The sequence below is a fragment of the Capricornis sumatraensis genome, chromosome 1 (genome assembly GCF_032405125.1).
Source record: "Capricornis sumatraensis isolate serow.1 chromosome 1, serow.2, whole genome shotgun sequence".
NCBI lineage: Eukaryota > Metazoa > Chordata > Mammalia > Artiodactyla > Bovidae > Capricornis > Capricornis sumatraensis.
This window is the reverse complement of record NC_091069.1, coordinates 8615366-8633013: the sequence shown is the minus strand read 5'-3', so window position 1 is coordinate 8633013 and position 17648 is coordinate 8615366. Positions and strand designations below refer to the sequence as shown.

Below are 17648 nucleotides of genomic sequence, written 5' to 3'. Positions count from 1 at the left end.
AGCTGGTCAGCCAGCGACAGCCTGACCCAGAGTGGAGGTTTGTCTCCCAGGAGGAGCAGGCCGGCCTGAGAAAGTCACCCTGCCACCCCAAGAGGGGCCTCGCCTCCAGCCACGAAGACTCAGGTCAGGGCGAGAGTAAGGGCTCGCTGTGTTCAGTCACTCAGCACAAATCACCCTGCGGCCCTCCCTCTCCTTGAGAGAGGGATCACCCCCATTTTAGAGAGGGGATAACTGAGGCCCAGAGAGGGGAAGTGTCCTGCCAAAAGCCACACAGGGAGCCAACACTGCAGAGCGTGCCCTCGGCCGGAGCAGTGGTCGTCCCAGGAGGTCCGGTCTCTCCTCCTTCCTCTTCCTGGCAGCTTAAAATATGGCAGCGGGGGTGGAGGGGAAGGGAGCTTGGCTTTTTTTAATCTTCCACAACACCTCGCTGTCTGCGTGTGGACAGGCCTATCTGTGAGGCCGGCACAGGGCCGCTTCTCTCACGGAGGGCCGGAGGGCTTGTTTGTTTACTCTGTGTTCAAAATTATAACCTTCGCGGCCCCACCCAGGCCTGGCGCTCCTTCCTGACTCGTCTTTGCTGTCTGGGGCGTCCAGGAATGGAATGGGCCCCGGGTTCCCGTCCTCTGAGACCCTGGGAATGTCTCTCTCCTCCTTCTGGGCCTCAGTTTACTCAGTTACGAAAACAGAGGAGGGAACTGGTTGGATGACCACAAAGGAGCCTTCCTGGCTACGAGGGAGGAGGGATTGGGCCAGAGAAAGGAGAGCGGCCACGGCCGGTCGGCAAGCTCCGAACGTGGGCAAGTGGGGCGCTGTGGCCGGAGCAGCCCAGACCACAGGCAAACCGCAAGCACCCCTTCCACGCTAACCACGGCTCCGCAGCCCAGCGGAGCCCGGACTCCCCCAAGCTTCAGTCCTGTTTGTCTTTTCTCCCCCTTTCCACCCGCACCTCCAGGGAATACTTCCAAAAACACAAACTAAAAAGCAAAAGCTAAAATGGAAACAGAAGTGCGGCTGTCAGCCCACTCCCCTCTAGAAGTCCCATCACTCCTGAATTCCCAGGCAGGCCAAGGACACCGCTCCTCCCCGAGGACTCAGCCAAAAGGGGGCTGCCATGTACCCAGCAGGTTCCACATGCCAGGAACAACTGCCTCCCAGAATCGTCACAGGGATCACCTTCCCATTTTATGAAGGGAACCTGCCCAAGGCCACAGGGCTTTCTGGGGCAGAAGCCAGTTGCCTCCTTGTCAAGGCTGGACGTGTTACCTCTTGAGTTGGGCTGACCAAAGTTTAAAACCAACATGCACTTTGGAAACATAAAGACCCACTGTCTTTGTAACACAAACCACACTGCCTTCAGCTTGAAGGAAGCTTCTTGGATGGCATGAGGCCCATGAGATCAGGGCTCGTGTCCCTGCTTCATCCCTTCTACCCAGCACAGGGCAGTTCTCAGAGAAGGCATGTCCCTCCACAGCAAGATGGCATTATGCACTAAATAATTGCTAGGCACCTGCCTTCAACACAGCCCAAGGCCCACAGGCTCCCATAAGGTCAGAGCCAGGAAGCCACTAGAGACTGTGCTTGTGCCCCGCTGCACAGATTGGCAAAGGGAGGCCAGACAGGGCTTGCCAAAGGTCGCCTGGCACCAGCCCTCAGGCTCTCGCCTCCCAGCCTGCCCCTGTAAATGGCTCCTGGCAGGTGGGAAGGATTAGAGGCGGGTTAAGTACAAGAGGGTGAGTAGCTTCTGGCCCAAGGGACTCCTGTTCTAGAAGGTTCTGGCTTAACAAACTTGGCTGGACACAAATCAGCTCCATTCGGCATGGGGCATGGGAAGGAGGGACAGCAGCTGTGGCCGGCATGGCCACAGATGTGTGGATGTGGAAGTGGGGTTCACACTTTCTGAACCACAATTCATTCTTTTTTAAAAAAATATTTTAAAAAATACATATTTATGTATATCTATGCACCGGGTCTTAGTTACAGGACATGGGAGCTTCAACCCTCACTGCAGCAGCATGTGGCCTCTTTAGCTGTGGCATGTGGGGTCCAGTTCCCTGACCTGAGATCAAACCTGGACCCCTCTGCGTTGCTAGTGCGGAGTCTTAGTCACTGGAAGTCCAGGGAAGTCCCCAAACTACAATTCACTCTTCCTCTGCTCCTCCTGGGTGCCCGGTTACCCACTGGAGTCCCTGGCCCTGCATATGGACCCTGACCCCAGCGCCCTGGCCCACGCCCTGCACTTTTGATTCCTGAGAGGAGGGACTCCCTCAGCCAACATCCTGTCACAGACGATACACAACAGGAAGGACTGATGACAGTGGGACATCATCCCATTGATGCCTCACAACCATCTAGCACGTCCAGGCTACTGCAGACCCACTTGACAGATAAGGAACCTGAGGTCCGGAGAAGGGACATCATCTGCCAAATGACAGGGCCACTGAGACAAGATCTCAAAGTCAGGTCCTCGGAATCCAGGCCCAGACCTCTTTCCATTCTGCCCCTGGAAGAAAAGGTTCTCATACACAGAGTTGCTGACGAAGGGAGTGAGTCTCCCATAATCAGGGGAATGATAAGCAGGGTTGCAGGACCACTGATTACCTCAATAAAACCTATGTGCTCAGTCTCTTCAGTCATGTCCGACTCTTTATGACGCTATGGACTATAGCCCGCCCGGCTCCTCTGTCCATGGGATTCTCCAGGCAAGAATACTGGAGTGGGTTGCCATGCCCTCCTCCAGCGGATCTTTCCAACCAAGGGATCAAACCTGAATCTATTGCGTCTTCTGCACTGTAGACAGATTCTTTACTGCTGAGCCACGGGGGAAGCCCAAAACAAATTGATGGGGTCCATCAATCCCACGGGACCAAGAACTGGCACCAGGTCTTCCCAACCTCACACATCACCATCACCAAAGCTTGTTGCCCCATCACCCCATATACACATACACACAGAGTCAAATACACACACGCACGCACGCACGCACGCACGCACGCACATGCACACACACACCCTGACTATACCCCATCCATACTGGTTCGGACCGCTCTCACCACCGGCTCTCCTCCTCCTCTCACCCACCCTCCTAGGCTTCCCCAGGACACTCAGGACAAGGTCCCCTCTTCTTTAAGACCAGCCCCTGTGGCTCCCTCCTCTTCACCCCATCCCTCCTCACCCACTGGACCAGTTACCCCTCACACTTTCCCACTGAAGGTCTGCCCCCTGAGGATACCCCTCAGCCTGCAGAGGCGCAGCCAGCCAGGCAGTGCTACATGGGCAGGGGCTGTGGAAGAGCTTGGGACACGGGATGCCCCTGGTATCCAGCACAGTGCCTGGCACACAGTAGGAGATCAATAACTATTGAGTTAATGAATAAAAGAATGACCAAGTGTGTCTGGGGCCAGAGCCCACTGCAGAACCTGTGGGGTCTCACAGACACACAAATGGGGACCCTCCCCTTCAACTTCTAACATCCAAACCCACCCAGCCCTGCCTTTAGGAGGCATCTCAAGACCACAAGGAAAGGATTTTCAGAGCAGAGAATGCCTGTAAGTAGATCCTGGTCTTGGGGTCACAGATGGAGAGAAAAGGCACAGAGCGAAGCAGAGCCATCGGTCAGAGTCGTAAGAGCCATCAGTGAACAGAAACCCAGATCAAGCAAGTAAATCTGGACACACGGCCAGGCGAGGGGCGCACGTTCCCATCTGTCTTTTGCCTGTTTGTTCTCTGGGCCCTGCCCAACATTGGGCACAGCGCAGGCAACGCTGTTGACTGTGAGCCACTGAGCCACTCAGTGCGTCAGCACAGCCTGTCTCAGCCCTCCACCCCCAGGTGCCTACTGACCGCTGCAGCTGTCCAGGGCCAGAGTCTGGGGGCTCCTCAACCTGGGACGTGCCAACTTCCTGGAGCACATGGCAGGGGCCTGGGGGACGGAGGCTGCAGGACAGGCCTGACCCATGTCTGTCCGGGAAGTGTCAGTCATCAGAGCTACCACGTGCTGTGTTCTCATCGCTCACCAGCCCCGGGCTGTGATTCTATACCCTGAGAAACCCGCACTGTCAACCTCTTTTACAGAAGGGAGACACAGAGGCTCAGAGAGGGTGGCCAACCTGCCATCCGGTGCCAAAGCTCGGGCTCGAACCCAAGCAGTCTGCTACGCAGCCTTGCCCGGGACTCCCTGCTTCTTCTGTCTTACCATCCGCTGTGTCACCAGGTAGGTCCCTCCACCCAAGCACATCTACACTATACACTGAGATGGTTCCCGGGCTGGGGGTGGAACCAGGGGCCCTGGAGAGATGGGCACTTCCTGTTCTTCCAGTTTGAAAAATCGGCATGATCAGAAAGATTGCAGCGTTTCTGTGACTCAGGCCCCAAGATCCGACCGGGAAGCGGGGGCATGGCTCGGCTCCACCCTCGAGGGTGTGAAACCTCCATCTTTGTTTCCAACGCTGCCCGGCACCGTCTTCAGAAAACCCTCCTTCCCCAGGCAGGGAAGTGGGTGGGGGCGGGGTAGGGGAAGGAAAAGCAGCTGAGGAATTTCTGCGACCGCAGAAGGATGCTGCGAGGAGGGGACCCGGGCTGGAGTGAGTCATAAGCTTGGTCTGCGGAGGAGGAGGGGGCGCCGGCAGGAGGGCAGGACTGGCCGAAGACAGACTTGAGTCGGGGCTGAGTAATGACCGGAGGGGGGCCTCTGACACATGCCGCTCTTCCCACTCGGCTCCTCCCTTCCCAGCCCCCTTCTCCCCAGCGCCTGCCTCTCTCTGGGCCCTTTTCCATGCTGTCTCCCTGGCCACTGACTTGCTCTGTCCCTGTGCTCCCAACCATGGCCAGTAAGATGCTGGGAAGGGAGGTGGAGGGTGTAGATTCAAAGACAAGAGAAGGCTTGGCACAGAATAAGTGCTCAGTTAAACAAGGGCTAAGCGGACAGGTTAGGAGCGGCCCCTCCTTCCTCTATCTTCTCATCCTCTGGCAGGAGACAAATCAGTGGACTGCCCTCAAGAGAAGCAGCAGGAGATATACGGTTGGTCACACCCAGATGCCATGGACGTCAGTCCGTGGTCCCCCCCACCCCCAGTTCACCAGCAGCCTCTTTGAGCCCACTCTTCAAGGAAAGATGCTTAGAGGCGTCAGGCGGCTCCCAGGAATGGACCTCCCTCGAAATGCCCAGGCTGGTGGGAGCAGGCTGTGGGCTGGGGGAGGGGAGGGCAAGTGGATGAGTCTCTCTTCAGTAGGGAAGCTGACCGGAGCAGGAAAGGAGACAAACCCAGCGACTCAGTGTGCCCCTGAAAACCACCTATTTGGTCACAGGGGAGCCCGGCAATGTCCTGCCTTAGGGGAAAAGGCTAAGAAAAACGTCTGCACAGATGGCCTTGGGTGGAACAAGATGGAGTTTGGGGGAATGCTTCCAGGGAGGTTCTGATGACCGGGGAGAGATGTTTATTATACATCGTTTAATCCATCAAGGAGCAAGGCACGAATTGAGTCACGGTCTCAGCAGTGTGTAACAATAAGCACAGAAGGGAAATACCACTAAAGAATGAATTCTTGCAGGATGGTGGTGACTGATTCTCCTAGTTTTGTCTCTAAACCTCATTCTTCAGGCGGCAGGGAGGGAGGCCCACAGCCCAGTTTGGGTCCAGAAAGGCTCTTTGGCAGCGTGTGTGGGAAGGATGGAGGGGTGAGGTGGGAGGCAGCTCTGAGCAGGCGAGGCGGAGCTCGGGCCCCAGCGGTGGGAAAGGAACAGAGTGGAGGCTGGGGGGAGGGGGGAGGGCAGGGTCAACGCCAACAAAAGCACATTATGTAAGAAGACACAAGGGCAGGGCAGAATCTCCCCAGACGCCTCACCTCCAGGGGCTGACCCAGACCTAAGCTAAGGGCAGCAGCTGAGGCACAGAAAGGGAGGGGGGTGGCACACTGCTTCCGGTGGTCTGGTGGTCTCCCTGCAAAGCCCGGGGCAGCATCAGGATACCACACACCTGGACAGGCGCAGCCTCCACTGCTAAACTCCTGGGAGGCACAACCACGGCCCAAGGAGGAAAGGCAGGCTTTTAAAATCAGTTCATAAAACAAACAAAAAAAGATATTCATTACTTTGTTCAATAAATTAAAAAAGATACCCCCTTTTCTCATATCTGATGGTCCAAAAGGGTGATAATCCTTGGGACTGAAGTACCACGTGCTGTCAGGAGGGAGCCTTTTCAGAGGCTCTGCGTCAATCCATCAAAACGTGACTCAGGTGTTTTCGTTTTGAGACTGCTCTGATAGGGGAACCTGGCTCAGGATGCGTGCAAGGCAGTTCAGGCAGCACCATGGTTACTAGCAAAACACTGGAAACAACCCCTCGTTGGTTGACAGGGGTCTGGATAAGCAAACCGCGCCGTGCACAAAAGGAAACCCACCATCAGAAGGAGGAGGCAGGCTCGTGTTCTGACATGGAAAGATGCTCACAATATACTGATGGGGGGATAAAAGTCAAACCACAGAAATATACCATGGGACCTCTTTTTGTAAACAGAGCTAAATGTGTATGTACACAGCCATGGGCGTTTGGAGACCCGGACACACCAATCTGGAGGGGTTTCTTCTGGGGAGAGCGACTGAACGTGGAGGAGCTCTCTTTTTTTTTTCACTTCTCCACTCCCAAATTGTCTGTGTGTTCCTTACTTTTGCAATCACGCAACACGAGCAGTGGTTGCCTAGAATTGGGAAGGATTGGAGGAGAAGCAAGGGAGGGGGGAGGGGGGACGACTCATGGGTAGACAGTTTCTTTCATGGGTGACCTAAGGTTCTGAATTGATCATGGGGATGGTTGCCCGACCCTGAATATACAGAAAACCATTGACTGGTCCACTTTCAATGGGCAAACTGGCTGGCAGGTGAATTGCGTTTCAATAAAGCTGCTATTTAATAAAAGAATTAGCAACGGGAAAGGTGAGGCCAGCAGAAGGGAAGCGGGCAGGCATTGGCAAACTTCAGCAGGAGCGCTCTCAGGTAATAAACCTCAGGGCACTGTGTGTATGTAGGCAGTGAGGGGGAGGTAGTTCCTTGACCACAATTTCATCCTGGCCAAGAGAATTTCCAGAGCATCAGTCGAGTCCTTTAAGGCCATCCTTGAGGCAGAAGCCCCCCTCCCATCCCCCACTATTCCATGCCAGGCAGGGCCAGGTTTCCTGCCATGAATGCAGCACCCAACCCCCTACTTGTATACCTTGAGAAACAGTGAGCTCACTCCCTCACCTGTCCCATCTTGGTTTATGTGGCTCAGACCATATGCAAAGAACCCCTCTCACAGTGCTGACAGGAGTCACCAGAACGCCCACACTTGTCCTGGCCTCTGCACCAGGAAGAAGCTCTGAGCTGGCCTAACCCCCCATCTCTTCACGTCCTAGTTCCTTCCTTGTCACATGGGTCCCCCATCACTCACTGCCGTCCGGACCCACTCCAGAGAACCCATGTCCATCTCACACATATGCCAATGCAGAAGGCAATCACAGGTTCCCAAAACCCAGGTGGACTCTTACATCCAGGAAACCAGCATCAACCTTGACCCCAGACCCTGGACAGACCCTGGACAAGCCCTTAACCACAGCTATAACTGCTCCCTTTAAACTCAAACACCGGACCCCTTTCGGGAACAGAGAATAAAGAACCATGTCGATAACAAAGGCAGATGTTTGCTAAGCACTTACTGTGTCCCAAGCACTGGGCTAAGTTTCAGACTTGCATGATGTCATTATTCCCATTTTACAGATAAGAAAATTGAGATTTAGACACCTGAGCTGGAGATTTAGGAGACCTTGAGCTGGCTCAAGTCTGAGGTGTGTGGGAAACATTCCAGGTGATTCGGAGGAGAAGGGGGCAGCAGAGGATGAGATGGTTGGATAGTATCACCGACTCAGTGGACATGGGTTTGAGCAAACTCCAGGAGACAGTGAAGGACAGGGAAGCCTGCAGTCCATGGGATAGCAAAGAGTCAAACACGACTTAGCAACTGAACAACAAGGCCCTCAGAGCCGGAAGCGACTTTGGCCCTCAGGGAGCACACTGGTTCGGTCACAGCGGGAAACTGAGACCCGGAGAGAGCAGAGTAAGAGCGAGTGGCTGCCCGAGGTTACACAGGCCTCCTGGCTCCCTGGCCAGGGTTCTTCCTCCATGCAAACTCCCCTATGAACGAAGGAGAGTCTCATCCTGCCACCAGCCACATGGGGCCGCCGGTGTGAGAACAAGCCCCTGCTTGCCAGGAGCTTTGAAATTCCAGGATGAAAGGTGCCGTGACAGCAAAAAAAAAAAAAAGAAAACAGCACCATGGGCTGGAGCGCGCCTGACCCCTGCCAGGACTTGCAGGCTGGCACTCACCTGCTCGGGGTGCGCAAGGAGCCCCGAGAGCCACCGGCCAAGCCACAGAACCTGAACCCAATGGAGCCTCGGAAATCAGAGCACAGCTGACTTCTTTACAGGGCAGTCCTGGGCTGGAGGGGGAGGGCTCTGGAATTTTAATTGTCCTGCAGGAAAATGCCCTGCTGCCCTGGCTGCTCCGTGGGAGGGGCAAGGAGGATGCGACAGGATCCCCAGAGGTTTATTTCTCAGGCAGCCTCCTCCCGTGGGAGAGGGGCTGGAAGCTTGCTGGCTGCCTCCCCTCCCACCCCTGGTACTGCAGGAGCCCCTTCAGGTGAGCCTGGACCAGGAATTTGAGGCATTTGAAGAGGGCTATTAATAGCACTGAAGTTTTGAGAAGAAAGAGGCCAGCAGGCTCTGAGTGGGCCCAGCCCTCTTCCACCCAGCCTGGTATCCACAAAGCAAACCCAAGCCTGCCCAGGAGAGGACACTTCACCTTTTGCGGCCTCTGTCTCCTCCCCTTCAAGGTGGCAGTTCTCAGCCCAGGAGGCAGGAAGGGGAGAGAGCCAGAGCTGGGTATGTGTGGGGGGGGGTAAACGCCCCCCTCAAGAAGGCGCAGCACACCCCACCCAGGCGGGGTGAGAGGGCCCCAGGAGGAGGTCGTGAATGGATGGACTGTTACAGAACCCTAGGAGGCTGCCACCGACAGGGAGGGGACAGGAAGACTCCGCCCCAGCCTTCCTCCTTCCAGAGTCCAGGCCTGTCCTACAAACAAGTGTTCCAGGACTTAACCCCCTGCTGGTCTGACGCTGGAGAGGGTCTGACTCACTTCTCCATCACCCCCACCGTTGGGCCAGCCCCAGGCCTGCCTGGCACAAAAGGGGATCTCCAGCCATGGGCCCAGGACCCCAGTCACAGGACAAATCTTTGTGTCCAGCTAGGGTGGGAACACAGCATTGGGAGACCCCTGGTTCCTGTTCTCCAGAGGTCTGAGTGGGCAGAACACAGCTGCGGAAACTACAGGATGGCAGGACACATCGTAAGTGTATGCAGGCACAGCGTGCTAGATCTACCAGGCAGAGGCAAGTTCAGCCAAGAGCAACAGGCTCCCTTCTCACAGACTGGCCCCCACCATTGCACATGAATCAGCACCCCACACACTGGGGTCTCCCCCACACCAGAGCTGTGTTAAGTAAGCCATGTGAATTAGCTCACTTAAATTGATTAAGAAGAAAGTATTCACCCCATTTCGAAGAGGGGAAACTAAGGGGTCAGGACGTTAGGAGACTTGTCCAAGAGATCCCAGATGGGAAACAGACGGTGGGACTCCCCCCTGGCAGCCTCCCCCAGAACTGAGTTTCCCAGGCAGCTTGGGGGTCTTACCCTGTCTCTCCATTCCTGGGGTTTGGGGAAGGAGGAGCCAGGACCCTACAGCACTCCCTGTGCTTTCCCAGGGAGGAAGAGGGCAGCTGCCCCTCTGAGAAGCGGCCACTGTGCAGGGCTGGGAGCTGGCACGGTTGAAGGAGGGGGCTGAGGAGACTGGGCTCTTGCCTTAACCAGCCCCCTAAACAAGCCACCCGCAGAAGCACCCAGCTGTGCAGGAGGCCAGGGACAGGGGTTCTGACCCACCCCTCCTGTGCACCCCATCTCTCCTAGGCCCACTCCCCAGGCTCAGGCTCAGACCCTGATGGGCCAGTCCCTTGGAAGCCTCGGCCACGTGTACTGGGTCTGGAGCCAGAGCCAGCCGGGACCTGGGACAGTCAGGGAAGGTCAGGACACGCTGGCCGAGTGGGCCCGGATCGCTTCCGGGCAGAGATACCCAAGGTGAAGTGGGGAGGCTGCGACCCTCTTCCACAGCTCAGACTGCAGGAGTGTGTCCAGGAATCCAGAGACCCGGCGGCTCCCAGGGGTGGGTGGAAGTTCGAGTCCCCTCGGGAGGGGGAAGGGCGGACTCAGAAGGAGCCAGGAAGGGGCACCCAGACGTAGGAGAAACAAGCTTGTACAACAGGTCTTGGCCCTGGGCCACTCCCGCCCTGCCCGGGGCCTGACTCTCCGCAGACCCCAGCAGGCAGGCAGGGATGGGGGCGTGGCCGGGGTTCCCCGCCGGACCCCCAGAGCGCGCTGCGCGGCGCCGGACTCACCTGCGATGTGCTGACGCCGGGCGTCGTCCAGGTGCGTGGACAGCACGTCCCCCATGGTGAGGAGGAGCCGCGCGGCCCGATCCGGCCGCCGCCTGCCGCTGCCTGCGCTGCTCAGACAGGCGCCACTGGCGCCATGGAGCCGGCCCGCCCTGCTCCCGCCGCCCCTGGCTGCGGCCTCTGCCCGGCTCGCGCTCCGGCTCCAGTAGCGTCCGTCCACTAGCTGGCCGCCTCCGCCTCGCGCCCCAGCCCGCGGCCCCGCCCAACCCAGCCCAGCCCCGCCAGGCCACGCCCCCAGACTCGAGCCCCGCCCCCTCCTCGGTGGCGGTCGAGCGGGCGGGGCAGGGGCCGGGGTATGCAAGGACCGCCTGCAAGACAGAAACAAAGAGGAGGTCGGAGAAAGCGAGGCCGAGAAGGGAGACGGGGAGCAGGGCGCACCGGACAGTGACCGAAACGGAGAAAGAGATGGCGCTGGTGGCGGGGCGTCTGAAAGGACGGGGGTGCCTGAGGGGTTCCAGCCTGGGTGTCAACGCCCCCCACCTTCCCCGACCCCCTTGGGAAGAGAGCCACACCGAGAAGGACGTGCGGGGCCGGTAGGCGACGCCCAGGAGCACTCCTCCCGCCCCTGCTCCCCTGCCCCCAGCCCCGCCCGTGGCTGCCAGCTCTCAGGAAGTTCCTTGGCCTTGATCCGACCTGCCCCAGAAGGTGTACCCGCCCGTCTTGCACAACAGTGCAAGGAAAAGGGAGGTGGCAAGGAGAGCTCCGACTCAAAGGCCAGGCGCTCATTCCTCGGGCTCCGCGTGTGGGTATTTCACTTCGAAGGTGGCTTGTGGGACAGGCAGGACAAGTCAGAAATAGGAAAAAAAGAAAAAAAAGTACAGTTTGTAAAAGATGCAGATTCAAAACCCATGGACCAGCATGGAGTTTGGGGGCTGGGCATGGTTGGGTCACAGGTACCAGGAGAATGTGTTTCAATTCTACCCCACTATCCCCCAAGCTGGTAGGGGAGCTGGGTTAACCCCTGGGACCCCCAGATAATGGACTGGGGTAGCAGAAGCCATACTTGGCTGCTGATGATCAGACCTCCTGTACTGCATCCTAGGGGTCATCCCGTTTTTGCTTGCTTACCCCAGTGACTGTGTGCTTACCCTAATGACTGCGTACTTACCCACTTCTCTGTGTGCCCCACCCTGTAACTGGACAGCTCTCACTGCAACTGTGACATCAGCAGAAAGCCATGATAACAAAAGCTGACATTGCTGAGCACGGTGCTTCAGGCCTGCCAACGCCAACAGAAGGTAGGTTTGAAGTTGACTAATGGGATACAGGCACTCTTCATGCGTTTGGTGATAAACACCTGCTGGCTTGGCTCTCTACAAGATGCTGGGGATGAAAAGAGAGGATGCAAGCTGTCCTACTTGCTCTGGGCCCCAGGACATGTGGCATTATTGAGAACCTCAGTTTCCTCATCCGTCCACTGAGAATAATGATGCTTTGTTGTGAGGATTAAATGAGATAACAGAGTGACTACACAGCACCTGGCACAGGTTGGGTCATCTCAGTAAACAGAACCTACCATTCTATTATTCGTCACAGTCCCTGCCCTTGAGAGCATAGAGAAGCTTGAGGAAGGAACACAGCATTCTGCCTTGAGGAAAATCACGGAAGGAGTAGTACCAGAACTACGAGCTAGAAGAAGGAGAATTTTGACAGCAGACCCTAAGGAAGAGCATTCCAGGGAGTGGGGATAGCACTGGCAGAAGCGCAGTCTTTGAAGAGCAGGATGTATTCACGCAGCAGAGAACTATGAGGTGAAGCTGAAGTCAGGCTGGCAGAGATGATTAGTGTCCTTCTGCAGAGATGGAAACTGAGGCCCAGGGAGGGAAAGTGACTTGCCAAGGTCACACAGCAAGGCGGAGCCAGAACCCAGCCAGAGGCCAAGTCTGCAGACACGCTGGCTTCTCTTTGAGCCACCAGAAGCAAACGATACTACTAGCCTCATTTCCTTTTTCCCATGACCCAAACTGTAGACACTGGAAAGGCCTGCTCTAACCTGAGAGGTGGGTAGATTGAGGCATCTGACATCTGAACACCCAGGAGGCCTGGACCAGTTGGGGTAAAGGTGGGGCCACAAGCCAGCCTTTTGCCAGCCTCTGTGGTGCAAACAGGCCTGTGAGCCCCAAACACCCACAAACTTGCCAGGGTCAGGCCCCTAGCCCAGGAGCTCCCCCTCTTGGCTTTGGATACCTTCTGTCAGGTGTCATCACCTAGACCTTCTGAGCACCCATGACCTCCCATGTGAGACAAACGAACTTCTGAAAGAGAAAAGACGCTGTAAACATGTGAATAACTCCCCTCACAGCATAGGGCCCGTCCCCTTGAATTAAAGAGTCATTCGGTCCACACAAAATTGTAGCAGGGTGGAGGGGAATTGACTGCAAAAAAAATCAGGGAGGAGATTTGGGGGTGAATGGAAACAGTCTATGTCTTGGCAGTTACACAAGAGTACTTATTTGTCAAAATTCATCAGACTATGTGACTTATAAGGGGGTGCATTTGATTGCATGTAAATTCTACTTCAATAAAGTTGATTTTAAAATGAAAAACAGGAAGTTCCCTGGTGGTCTGGTGGTTAGAATTCCAGGGTTTCACTACTGTGGGATTCCGGGGTTCAATCCCAAATTGGGGAACTGAGATCCCACAAGCCACACAGCATAGTCAAAAATAAATGGGCTTCCCTTGTGGCTCAGCTGGTAAAGAATCCGCCTGCAATGTGGGAGACCTGGGCTCGATCCCTGGGTTGGGAAGATCCCCTGGAGAAGGGAAAGGCGACCTACTCCAGTATTCTGGCCTGGAGAATTCCATGGACTGTATAGTCCATGGGGTCGCAAAGAGTCAGACACAACTGAGCAAACTTCACCACTGACACCGCATCTACCCATCACGCCAGACTTTCCCTGCCTTGTCTCACAGAATCCTCACAATGACTTTGTCGGAAGAATCATCAATTACAAGGATTTTTCCCCCTCCTTATGTGGCATGCAGGACCTTAGTTCCCCAACCAGGGATTGAACCAGTGCCCCCAATATTGGAAGTCTTAACCACTGGACCACCAAGTGTAAGTGAAGTCGCTCAGTCATGTCCGACTCTTTGCGACCCGTGGACTGTAGCCCACCAAGCTCCTCTGTCCATGGGATTCTCCAGGCAAGAATACTCGAGTGGGTTGCCATTTCCTTCTCCAGGGGAACTTCCCGACTCAGGGATCAAACCCAGATCTCCCACACTGCAGGCAGACGCTTTAACCTCTGCACCACCAGGGAAGCCCTTAAATACAAGAATACAGCCTCTCAGAAAACCTCCTATAGACACAGAGAACTTCAGATCCAAGTACTAACATCAAAGATTTCAAGGGAGCAAAGGATGCCAGGTTGAAAGAAGGAGGAGGAGGCGGGAGAGGGGGTGAAAGGGGTGGCCTTACAGACGTCTCCTGCCACCTACAGATACCCAGGCATTATGGGACTTGATCCTGGGCCTCCAGAAAAGGGAGGACTGGAACTCGGCCCTACCAGAAATCAGACCAGATCAGAACCAGAATTCGAGTTCTCTGCCAAGAGGAGGTGATCAGTCTCCAATCCTCAGCTCAGGCTGAGGGCCCTTCGACCGGATTCCTGCGTCCAGGACCAGGGGACTAGAAAAACAGGGAAGGATAGGAAGGGTTAAGGAGAGGAAAGAGAAAGGGAAGGGGAGAGAGGTCAATAAATTCTCTTGTTTCTTACCAGTCGGGGCACTCTGGCCCGTTGTCTGCGTCAGGAGGAGACCAGGGACAAAAGGGTCCCAGTTGCGACCACTGGGTCTGGTCCATTGGCAGGCAAGCTGGCCCCTGGACCACCAAGGAAGTCTCATAAGGATTCTTGCTTTGGGGGTGGGGGGCGGGGCGGATCTTCACTGCTGCATCAACTCTTCTCTAGTTGCAGTACGCGGGGGCTACTCTTGTTGCAGGACACGAGCTTCTCATTGTTGTGGCTTCTCGTTGCGGAGCACAAGATTTAGGAGCATGGGCTTCAGTAGTTGTGGTACAAGGGGCTTAATTTCTCTGCAGCATGTGGGATCTTCCCAGAGTAGGGCTCAAACCCATGTCCCCTGCATTGACAGGCAGATTCTTTACCACTGAGCCACGAGGGAAGCCCCAAGTGGATTTTTAAAAGATGATATTTCATGGTGTGCACTTAGCAATTTAAACACTGGATAGGTGGGCAAGGAGAGAGAGTACCAAGTAAAGACGTCAGTGTGTGCAAAGGCAAGGAACATGAGTCCCTGTGGACCCCAGGGCTTGATGGCTATTCCCAAGCTTCTGCAGAGACAAGGAAAGAGGAGCCCTTCCCTGGCTGGGTGGGACCAGATAGGAGACTCCCCGAACATCCAGAACATGGAGTTTTTAGCTTTATTCTGGGAAGATTGTAAAATTCTTTAAAAGTTCTCAACTCTCCACTACTTTAAGGTAATAAATCAGACCAGTGATGATCTTTGGGTGGGGAAAGAATGATTTATTTTTGAAAGGAAAGACAAGAGATTGTAGTCATCAGCCCTGTAGGAGGAAGGGGAAGGGATCCCAGGAAGTTAGCCATCAGGAGAATTTCTCAACTATAAAGGTTGGGAACCCTTGCCTTCCTACTCGATGCGGTTTTGGTGTTCAGTTTTTAGTTTGAACTAAAAAATCTTTTCATACATCTTTCGGCTATCTGTGGGTGGTTATTCTTCTTATTCAGGTCCTCTGCTTTTCTGTTGGAATGTCTATCTTTCTTCTTTTTCACTTTAAAGATCTTTTTTTCTACAGGAAGGATCTTTCAACTTGGCAAGGCAGAGGCAGGTACAGGGGTGTCTGTGCTCTTTCTCCAGGGCTCTGGGTGCCATCTCGATCCACCAGGCTCACCCACACCCTTTCCTTGGCCCTGGGCCCCAGAGCCTGGTGGAAGATAACAGGCATGTGGACAAAGGATAGGAATGGTCCAGACCTGGAGCCAAGAGGGGAGGATCCTTCCTGCCCACCTGCTGGGCCTGCCTACCCCCCACCCCCTCCCTACACTGCTGCACGCCCCCCCCCAAACCTGTCCCAGGATGCCACCTACAGCCCTTGATTCATCAGTCCTTCAGGAAGTGGCTTCTGCCAAGCTGCTTCCCTCAGGGCTACCCCACCCTACCCTAAAGCACATTTAGAAACAAGAACCCAAAGGTGAAGAAGAAGACTGTTTTGAGAGGGAGGGCCCAGAAGGTCAGAGCCAGAGCTTGGACAAAGGCCTGAAGAAGGGAAGGGATTTGCCCCTGAACATACAGGCTCCTTCCTGGTCTTATAAGAAGGAGGAGGTCCCTTCCTTCCCCTGTTGGTCCCTCTCCCTCCCAGTTGGCTGAGAGCCCCAGCTCTGCCCTCCCCACAAACCTGTCAGACCTGAAATAGCCCAGGAGAAAAAAAAACAAACACCTCGGGTAAACAGCAGGGAGTGTGAATGAATCAGGATCTTGTTTTTAAGGCGTATCATGTGTGTCCAGCACTGTGTCTCCAGTTGGCATGGCCCGTTGCTCGGAAGGGACCCTGGCACCCTGCCCAGACCTCCCCTCTTTATTAACTGTTGGGTGATGGAAGGAGATGCAGCTCAAAGTCCATTCCACTGTTACCTGGCCTCCTGCAGCTAAAGTCGTCTCTTGCTCCTCCAGTGGCCAGCTCCCCAGCCACACTCAAGTCCAGGCCCCGTGACTACCAGCCTGGTAGAATGCCCAGCAGCCTCTTTGGCCTCCCTGCCTCCAGCCTCCCATTTGTTCCTCACTGGGCAGCCAGCCGGATTCTAAAACACAAAGATGACCATGCTCTTCCCCTGCTTCAAACCTTCTGTGGCTGAGACTTGCCTGGCAGTTCGGTGGTTAAGACGTCACGCTTCTAATGCAGGGGTTAAGGGTTTGATCCCTGGTCAGGGAACTCAGAACCCACTCCTGCGTTCTGCCCAGCCAAAATCAATCAATAAATAACAACAACAACAACAAAAAATAACCTCTGTGGCTCCCACCGTCCTGGTGATAAAGTCAGATCCCAACCATGGCATTTAGGGCCCTTGCCAGCATCTCTTCGTCTCACCCTTCACAGGTCACACTGACTTTTCACATCCTTGGACTAGCCAGGCCCTTTCCTACGTCACAGCTTGCACACACACTGATTCCCTTTCCCTGTCTTGCCACATCCAGCACAATTCATCCCCCAGACCTCAGCTAAAACGACCCTCCAGCTCCCTACCTCACCCACTGGCCTTGAACTCCTCCCTTCACAGTCAGTACGTTCATAATTATTTTGTGTATGATTGCTCGTTTAAATAGACCTTCCTCTCCGAGGATAAGGATGTTCTCATTCAAAACGACATCCCGAGTGCCAGATGTAATGGGAGCTTGGGTGAATCGTGGGCTCTGGAGGGGAATGTGGCAGGGGACACCCACCTGGTCCCTGGGGCTCAGCAGGCTTGTTTACAGACCTGCCTGTGCCCGTGCCTGCCATGGCCACTCCCACTTCACTCCCCATTTGATAGCATAGTTGGTTCTACAGTCTTTGCTTGCATACCTCCAAGAACCGAGTTCTCACCACTCCCACAGGTCATGACTCCCAGTTGGACCCAACAACCCCAAAGTCAGAAGAGGGGGTGTTGAAGTACCAGCAAATAGGTGGGGAGTGAGAAATAATAACAACGAGATGATGAAGACCACAAAAGTTCCCATTCACTGCAGGCTTCTGCTATACCCAGCTCTGGGCGTTACACCCTCTACCTCACTGAGTCATGGCTACCACTCTGCGAAGGAGGCCCTTTGCAGGGACACTCATCTTCAAGGAGAGAGAATTCGGTGTCAGTGAGGTGAAATGACACAATGCGTAAGAGGTGAAGAAAAGCCCCACACACAGCTCGGCCAGCGTCAGAGCAGTCATACACTGTGCTACACACAGAAGTGCTGAATGGGGTCAGATGGCCCAGTCCCGAAAGTTCTCAGACACAAAAGGGATCCTCTACTATGCCTACTATTTACTCACCCACTGGTTTATCACAACAATGTAATATGTAAAATTAGCATCTTCCTATGCTAATAAATGGTTAATTCTACAAGTTTTAATGGTTGTATAAGCAGATGGTAAAGAATCTGCCTGCAATT

At 55.0% G+C, this 17648-nt stretch overlaps 1 protein-coding gene across 1 annotated transcript in view; it reads right to left on the bottom strand.

Annotated features, from left to right (window-relative positions):
* NIBAN2 (niban apoptosis regulator 2) overlaps positions 1–10627 on the bottom strand; it is a 53654-nt gene extending 43027 nt beyond the window's left edge. Inside the window, exon 1 of the mRNA XM_068971743.1 lies at positions 10473–10627. Within this exon, the coding sequence (XP_068827844.1) occupies positions 10473–10527 (55 nt within the window). The 5' untranslated portion in view covers positions 10528–10627. The remainder of the gene's footprint in view (positions 1–10472) is intronic.
* Positions 10628–17648: the final 7021 nt, after the last annotated feature.